This window comes from Gossypium hirsutum, chromosome D11 (genome assembly GCF_007990345.1).
Source record: "Gossypium hirsutum isolate 1008001.06 chromosome D11, Gossypium_hirsutum_v2.1, whole genome shotgun sequence".
NCBI lineage: Eukaryota > Viridiplantae > Streptophyta > Magnoliopsida > Malvales > Malvaceae > Gossypium > Gossypium hirsutum.
In genome coordinates this window covers 70710357-70719267 of record NC_053447.1, presented here as the reverse complement: position 1 = coordinate 70719267, position 8911 = coordinate 70710357, and the positions used below count along the sequence as shown (strand labels likewise).

At 29.8% G+C, this 8911-nt stretch overlaps 1 protein-coding gene across 2 annotated transcripts; it reads left to right on the top strand.

Annotated features, from left to right (window-relative positions):
• Nucleotides 1-254: 254 nt before the first annotated feature.
• LOC107925959 (guanylate kinase 2) lies at nucleotides 255-3373 on the top strand. Of its 2 annotated transcripts, none has more exons than XM_016856730.2 (11): nucleotides 255-617; nucleotides 964-998; nucleotides 1127-1234; nucleotides 1366-1442; nucleotides 1588-1717; nucleotides 1798-2160; nucleotides 2326-2447; nucleotides 2532-2667; nucleotides 2756-2801; nucleotides 2885-2990; nucleotides 3068-3373. In XM_016856730.2, exons 2-11 carry the CDS (start codon nucleotides 996-998, stop codon nucleotides 3189-3191), a joined length of 1215 nt encoding a protein of 404 aa, XP_016712219.1. In that variant the 5' UTR covers nucleotides 255-617; nucleotides 964-995; the 3' UTR covers nucleotides 3192-3373. The 2 variants fall into 2 exon arrangements, with proteins under 2 accessions (XP_016712219.1, XP_040961079.1); XM_041105145.1 differs by having other exon boundaries at nucleotides 276-617; nucleotides 2885-2994; nucleotides 3068-3299.
• The last annotated feature ends 5538 nt before the right edge of the window (nucleotides 3374-8911 follow it).

Sequence of the window (8911 nt, the reverse complement as noted above, 5' to 3'; positions counted from 1 at the left end):
TAGTACAGAGACTTCCGTGGTACTTTGTCCGCACTTGGTATAATTTTGACAATAAATAATATAATTTTTAATGTTTAAATTTTATTTATTTAATTTTCAATTATGTAAATTTCAAATACCAAAATAACTTTAGTTGTTAAATTTTAGCACCAAAATCGATAAAATACAAATATTAAAGTTACAAGGACTAAAAATTAAATTAACCCATAATATTTTTATGGAATATATTATTATTTTAGTTTTTAAAAGAAGTGCAAGAAAATTAGAGCCAGCTTATAATTTCTTTTGTGAATTGAATGCGACCAAAAACGAAACCCTCACCATCCACACTTATAAAATTTGTACACTTTTTTTTTTTTGAGTTTTTGATGATTTCTTGTACCTTCTTCAACCCCCTTTTCAGCTTTTTCAATTCTAAGTTATGTTCTGATTTAAACAATCCCCAAATTCCCAATACTTTAGCCTGAATTAACAACATTTAAAAAAAAATTCATCAAGTTGAAGCAAAACCCTTTTTTTCTCTCACATTCTTTTTGTTATAATCAACCCTTTTTGCTTCCAGAAATCTACCTAAAACCAATATTTTTTTTTTGGATTTTTTTTCTTATCAAAAAAAGGTATGAACTTGTATCTCAGCAATCTGTTTCTTCCTCCCATCATATGAATGTTTTAGGTTTTTCTTAATCATTTTTCTGGGTTTCGGGATATGGGGTTGTTTGAAAATTTGACATTAAAAGAAGATACTGAATTTTGTATGTTCATACTTTTTTATGTTCTTCATTGTAATGTTTAGATTAAAATCTGGGCTTTCATTTGGGAACTCTCTCTCTCTCTCTCTCTCTCTCTCTCTCTATATATATATATATATAATTTTGTTGATTCAATGTAATCCATTTTATATTTATTTCAATACATTTAGTTTACGTTGTTTGATATATTTATCCTTTCATGTTTATTTACCAGGCTGAATATTGTATTGGAGGCATTGGTTATCCATGGTGAGCATTTACATATACATATACATACACATATAACATATACATATATGTATGTATAAGGTTCATTTAGTTGAACTTAAAAAAGGGTTAGCTTTATTTTTGTGATTTGATTTGATTTTTTTTATTAGGGAGAAGCCCCGGTGTTTTATGTTGAGAATCTAAAAGATAGAGTTTCAAATGGATTTAATTTAAGATTCAAAGGCTTTGAGACATCCATTGATGTTGGTGACAAGACAGTAAGATACATAATTTAATGCTTAATTTGGTGTTATTTTGTTGTTTTAATTTGCTTATGCTTATTTTGTCACTATCACCTGTTTGTTAATATGTTTCAATCACCTTTTTTTGATTTTGTGTTCTTTGGCAGTTTGTGATTGGTTCCAATAACAATGATTCTATATCATCAATTGAGGTTCAAATTTATGACAAATCCAGAGGGAAATGGTTAGTTTTCGGGTCCGGGTTTTTAGTAATTGTCGCAACGTGATGTTCGGAACTATTTTTTACGGCTTCTACTGTTTTCACCGTTGATATTTACCGTCGAAATTCAGTGGCTCTAAGTTGTGTTTGTTTCTGGTAACGTTTTCAGGGTGATTCCTACCGTGTTAGGAACAGAACCGAAGCGATATGAAGGCCATTCAGCTATTCTTTTGAATGAAGATAGGATAATGGTTATCACCTGGGGTTCCACCCCAGATGACTGCATTTGGTTTCTTGAGGTTGGTATTTCGAAAGCTTAAGATTGTGCGATGTTTAACTGTGGTCGGAATGTATTTTGATATGTTTGAAATATTGTTAGATGGATACCGAGTACGTTAAGCAACAGAAAAAAGCTTTGGGGACTGAAGTCATTGCGTGGAGTAAGGGTGTGAGGGGTGATGCCGAGAAACCAGTTGTTATCAGTGGTCCTTCCGGAGTTGGTAAGGGGACATTAATAAACATGCTTATGAAGGAATTCCCGACCATGTTCGGATTCTCTGTCAGTCATACAACTCGCGCACCGAGGAGTATGGAGAAGAATGGTGTTCATTACCATTTTACCGAGCGAAGTATAATGGAGAAAGATATCAAAGATGGGAAATTCCTTGAGTTTGCTTCCGTTCATGGAAATCTCTATGGAACTAGTATTGAAGCGGTTGAGGCAGTCACTGACTCGGGAAAGGTAAACGTCATGCCTTTTACGGTTCCATTAATAGTGATTATATGATGCTCTGAGTGCTGCACGTTATTCCGGACTATTGAATCAGTCCCGAACATTGCACTTGATGGTGCGGTATCGTTTTTGGATTTTAAGTTGTATTTTCATTTTGTCTCGATTTAAATACAGAGGTGCATTCTTGACATTGATGTTCAAGGAGCAAAGTCAGTGAGGGCAAGTTCTCTCGATGCCGTTTTCATCTTTATAAGCCCTCCCTCGATGGCAAAACTTGAGGAGCGGCTCCATTTAAGGTGACTCTGAACTGTCTGTATGATGTTTTATATCATTATACTATTTTCTTAGCTATGTTATACATAGAATTGTTGTATAAACAGGGGGACCGAAACAGAGGAGCAAATCCAAAAGCGTCTCCGGAATGCCAAGGCAGAAATCGAGCAAGGGAAATCCTTGGGCATCTTCGATCATATATTATGTAATGACCATCTTGAGAAGTGTTACGACAATCTTAAGGTGACTTCTCTTTCGAATTCCGTTTCCGAGTGTATTAGTTCATTCACTAACCTTGATGTCGATCTGGTGAGTTTTGTTTTTATTATAGAAACTCCTCGGATTAGACGGAACTACGCCAACTAACCTTAAACCATGTAAGAAGAGCCATCTTTTGATTACTATATTCTCCATTATAGAGTAAATGGTCTAACAATTTATACAAAAATCTCAATTACAGCATCTAAAGGGATCAATCTACCTTCAAAACATGCAGCGTCGAAGATCAATAATAAGATCCTCGTTAAGTCTGAGGCTCTGGGATCGGGAAATCCATCAAAGAACTCGTAAGTTCGTATTTTTCTTGTTAAGGTCATGATTTACTCAGATTCTTTACTAAGCATTTATGGTTTTCATTACTCAGGATCGTTCTCGATGTATCCTTGCTTAAAGGTGGAGCTCCCGGTCGGACCAGAGGTCTGAATGTTTTCGCCGTCGATCCAAATCCGTTTTCGGATTGCTTAAATGGGATTCATAAACTAAGCTAACAAACGCCAACACTATTTAGTTCTGACATGATTTTTAAGGCTATCTATTTAAAACTATGATACAAAAGCTCTACTTGTGTTCTAAGATCATTGCATTAGTTGGATATTTCTTTTGCTTGTTTAAGAAGAAAAAAACAATGTTTTTGTAATTGAATCCGTGGTTGAATTGATCAGTTCCCTAATTCATGATTCGATTCATTAGTTTGGTTTGATTAAATAAATTAAAAAAAGAAAAGATTTAACCATCAGTTCAATTGATCTTTTTAGTTCATTCCATTAGTTCAATCTCTTTCTTTAGATCCGTGTGTTAGTCGATTCTCAATTTAATCAGTGCAACTCGTTGTTTAGTCTGGTTCTAATAACATTAACAAAACATTAATACTAATCGACATAGTCAAAGGGCCGTTTTAGTTCTAATTTTTTATTAAAAGGGAAAAAATCAATTGTTTTGAAAAATTAATAATTTAATATAAGCATTCTTCATACAAGATTTTTAATTTTACTCTCTCGAAATTTTATAATTTTATCTTGACCCTTCAAATAAAATTTCTAGTTTCGCCCATGCTTACGTATATAATAAGAAATAAATCATCATTTGTACAATAACTCAGAAATTAATACGAATAACACTCAAAATTAATATGAAAAAAAATCTAAAAATCTGAATGACCGTTAATGCAGTTCAGAGACTGTGAACCCACCATATACTATAGCAAGCATAGAATAATCTTAGGCATAAGGAGGATCGTGGAAACTTCCAGCTAAGTAGCCATATTTAACATAGCTGGCAATTGGCATGCTTATAGGCCGCTCTGTGCGACCACTACCGTGATAGTGACTCGTCCATTAGCTTTTTCTGTCGGCACATGTTAGCTTGTTTGTTTTTGGTCTCTTCCTGTTTATTGTGATTATAACATGATTATTAGATGTTATTTTTCTTTTTCAATCTTCTTTTTTGGACAAACAATGTGTTAAACTTGTTGAGGGATCTTGAGAAATTTTTTTTTGAAGTGTTCTACGTTGATGGGTGGACATTGTTCTTGATTAGAGTTTTTTCTATTTTTAGGAGAGCCTCAAGAGCTTAAGATGACGAGAATGTGAAGTGTGAACTATAAATTTTTTAGAGAATTAAAAATATAATTTCATCATTTTATTAATGTAAAATTTCATAGTTTCGAAGGAATTAAATTATAATTTTTTTTGTTTTTGGATAAAGCATAATTGAATTTTAAATTTTAAGAAGGGCTGGATACAATTTTATTATTAAATTAACTTAAAACTTTACAAATACTCAAGAGATTAAAGGGATAATTTTTTTTATCGTCAACCCCCTCTAGCTTTGTTCCTGGGCACTTTGTCAAGTCAAGCCGTGCACAGCATACGATCACTTACTGAGAAAATATGAGCATTCATATTTGGTACAGCATATAGGGCACAAACTCAAACCATATTCAGCACAAGTGTTCACATTTTCTCGTGGCTGTGCGCCACATATAGTTCATTTCAATAAGACACATTTTATTCTGTTGAACCCGTCACTTCTTTAAATAGCTTCGACCACTTAAACTTTTGCGAAAGATGAAAGATAAAATTTTGACTAAAATAATATTCACCTATTAATAGATCTTTTCTAAAGGAATCCACCTCCCCTAGGTAAAACTAATCTAAAATTACTTACCCATATATATATATTTATATATTATTTTTTCATATTTATATTATTAAAAATAAAAAAAATGGGATTCACATTTTTTTAAGGTTATAGTTTCACCAAATAATGTGAAACTTTAACGAGGGACCACAAATGAAATAAGACCAGACACAGCAAGTTGATGTTTTGGGAATGGTCCCCCTTTTGCTTTAAATTTCAGCCTTTCTATTAAAAGAGGTCCTATTACTTAATGGTTCATTTTTGGTTAAATTTTACTTTTAATCCCTGTACTTTAGAAAGTTATGGATTTAGTTCCTATACTTATTTTGGCCATTTGTTTTAAAGTAAAGGGACTACTAACAGAATTTAACTTTTTTTATTTTTGTTTCCATTTTTTTCATACTGTTTTACATTTCAATGCAATTAAAAAAACAATTAAGAGTATTGTTTTTTTCACAAGGAGCGAGTGAAAAATATATGTTTATTAAATGGTTAAATTTTGTTATTAGTCTCGGTATTATGCATAAGTGATGGATTTAGTTATTGTATTTTAATTTAATCAGTTTTAGTCACTATAGTTTTTGAATTTTAATAAATTAGTCCTAGACGAATGGTTCAAGCTATGCTATTAAAAAAAACAAAAGATTGCTGTTATAAGCATATCATTGTAAGTGTGATATCATGTCAACTTTTTTTATTTTCCCATATACTCACAAAAAACCTTGCTAAATGGATTTAACAATCGTCGTTTGTATCAAGACTGAATGATCCAATTGGAGAGAATGGATTAAACCGACAACTTTACAAATAGTACAAGATTAATAGTAGAATATAGTTGCTACATTTTTCGTGACTGAAATTGCCCAACTTAAAAATTAAAGGGACCAAAACTGGTCAAACTAAAATATAAGAATTAAATCCATAATTTAACCAAAATACAATGACTAATAGCATAATTTAACCTTATTGAACTGATTTATGGCCTAGTTTCAACCTTGTCTACATATAAAAAGGAGAGCAAATAATAAGTTAAACCGAAATCGATTTAACTGAACTAATTCGATTAATTTATTCAAATTTTGATTTTAGATATTCAAATTGAATAAATTAAATAAATTTTAATAATAAATAACCCAATATTCTAGCCCAACATCTAACTACTCAACCCAACTTAATATAAAAACCCAAACTCATTTTGTCTAAAATTACCCAACCCAAAGTACCCAATATGCAATAAAATATTATAATTAATATTTCAAATAGTAATTAATTAGAAAAACAAAAAATTGAACATAGAGAAAAAGACTAAAGTAAAGAAGCAAAACATTAAAGAATATAAAAAGAAAAATATACCACGATTTGAATTCGACAATAGGAAAATATTTTAGAATTAATCGGTTCAATGTTTAATCAAATTTCTATAATTTTATTAAAATTAAATGTATCATTTTTTAAATATTTTATAATAATTATAAAAAAAATTCAAAATCCGAATCCAACCGACAAAATCTGATTTTTGCATCCACCCGCTTAAATAGACACTTATTTTTAATAAACAAAGCCCAATATCGCCAGGCAATTAAATGGGTTTGTTTTTAAAAAAACAAGGCTTAAAGCACATTTAACCCTGAAATATACCACATTTTTCACTTCCATCCTTAAAGTATTTATTGACCCACTTCAGTGCCCAATGTTATCAGATGTTCTCGACTCAATCCTTTTAAAATTAAAAGACGGTTAGAATATTCAACCAATCATATGTTAACATGTGTCATATTATAATGTCATCATACAAAAAAAAACTTAAAATCTTTAAAAATAAATAAAAATCATAAAAAATTACAAAATTATTAAAATTATAAAATATATAATATGTAATCTAAAATCTAAAAACAATATAAAAATAAATTTACTAATTTTTTAAAATTTTATAAGTCACATTTAAAATAACTTGAATATGAGATTATTGCCTCTTGGAAGTAGATTTTGTTCATGGACCAACTAGCCTATCCAATCCAAATTAGGCTGAGTTAGACGAGTCCTTTTATATCTCGGGTCAGACTGACTTGATCTGGCCCGGTCTGAATTTAATTTACATAATAAAAATATTTTTTAAAATTAAAACTAATTATAAAAAAATATAAAATTTAAATAGTAAAATATGTGTTTTTAATGAATTAAACCGAAAATAAGCTTAAACTTGAAAATTTTTTAAAATCGAAAATCGACCTAATTCGTGTACGCCTCGGAAGTATACCACCTAGTATTTCTAGATGAGTATTTTTCTAAATATCTTATGGAACCTTTAGATTTGTTGAAGTAAAGTATAATCAAACATGAAAATAATCCCAAAGTTAAAAATATAGAAAAATATATATATTAAAAAAAAGGTTTTAATATTTAATAATAAATATATTTGCTTGTGAGAACCTCATTTGAAGCGGCGGATACGTGTCCACATGCCTCACGCGGTTCCATCTTTCACAAATCAAAACGGTGACACGTGCGACCCACGCACCCGTTATTTAAAAAAGCCACGTGGTGAAGGACATATGATCGCTGTTCCACATTGACGGCTAAGCGCCGCTAATCTGTCGTGTCGTTAGGTAACAAGCCAAAATGTGGTCCCCACACAACCGACTACATGGCTCCACGTGGAATGCCCGTAGCAACTTCGTAAAGTTAAGCCGACAGCTCTTATTTTCATACAGAATTAAAATTTTACTTGAATTGTGAGAAAAATATTTATTTTTTTTGAGATAATTAATACATTACCGGTCATGCAGGTATAAAAAAGAGAAAGGGTAAATTGCACATAAAGTCACTAAACTATTAACAAGTTTATGTTTTAATCATTTCACTTCAAAAAATTATAAAATGGTCATTGAATTATTCAAAAGTTTTCATTTAAATCAATTTGACGGTCAGTGCCAAAGGCTAAAGAAGATAAGTATTTGAATTTTGATTGGCGCAAGCGGTGCGAACATAAGACACAATATAAAAACAGTTTTGAATTGTTCGACTGTTTTATAATATTTAAAAGTTGAGTAATCAAAACGTAAACATACTAGTAATTTAGTGTCATTAGAAACACTAATATACTAATATCATTTCAATTATATTTAAAATCACTGTAAAAAGTAAGATACAAGGAGGAGAATTAAGGATATGGGGACATTGAAACTAATATTTTTTGCCACAGTAAAAATCCATTTTTGGATGCTATAATTTTTTTAAATAAAATAAAATAAAATAAAATAAAAATTATCTTTTAGTCCTTACAAATGGCAGAATTAAAAGTTAATATGTAGGCACTTTAACCTCAAAAATATAAAAATTGGTGAAATTTTAAATTAATACATCATAAAATTAAACGTTATTTTTATTAAAAAATTATAATTCAGTCCCTTAAAAAATTCCTGACTTCACCCTTATCAAATACGATTTAATTTAAAAACAACTTTAGAAACCATTTTAAAAATTGAAGTATAATTGAAAAATTAATTTATGAATAAAACCTCTTATTCATAAAATAAAATTTAATGCAAAGCCATGAGCATACCCAAAGGGACAGATAGACTGGGGCCCTAACCCCTTTGGCTAAAAAGTATAATAACTTTTTTGATCCCTTTAAAATTAAAATTTTCAATTTACTTCAACATTCATATTAGTACCTGAATTTTTTTCAGGTTATACTTAATTTCTTTGGTCCTAATTGAACACTTAAATTTTATTTTAATGTTCAATTTAGTTTCTAAATTTTTTAGTTCTTAAAAAAAAGACATTTCAAATAGCTAAATTTAACATCAAAATTAATCTTAAAGATAAAATTAAACTCAGATATCAAATGATATATTTATCGGAACTCGAATTTTCACATTTACAATCAATTCTCCACACGATATAACATAATATAATATACATTATCTTCATCTTTACTCAATGTATATAATATATAAAGCTACACTATATTCAATTAGTCCAACTAAAACCAAATAAAATATCAAATGCTATAAATTTATACCACTATAATGAATCCATAAAGCAAAAAAAAGAAGAAAAAAAACAT

Excerpts from the sequence above, each read along its gene's own strand:
- LOC107925959 (XM_016856730.2), top strand. Across the intron at positions 2,161-2,325 it reads CAGTCACTGACTCGGGAAAG|AGGTGCATTCTTGACATTGA; the intron begins GTAAACGTCATG and ends ATTTAAATACAG. Across the intron at positions 2,668-2,755 it reads AGTGTTACGACAATCTTAAG|AAACTCCTCGGATTAGACGG; the intron begins GTGACTTCTCTT and ends TTTTTATTATAG.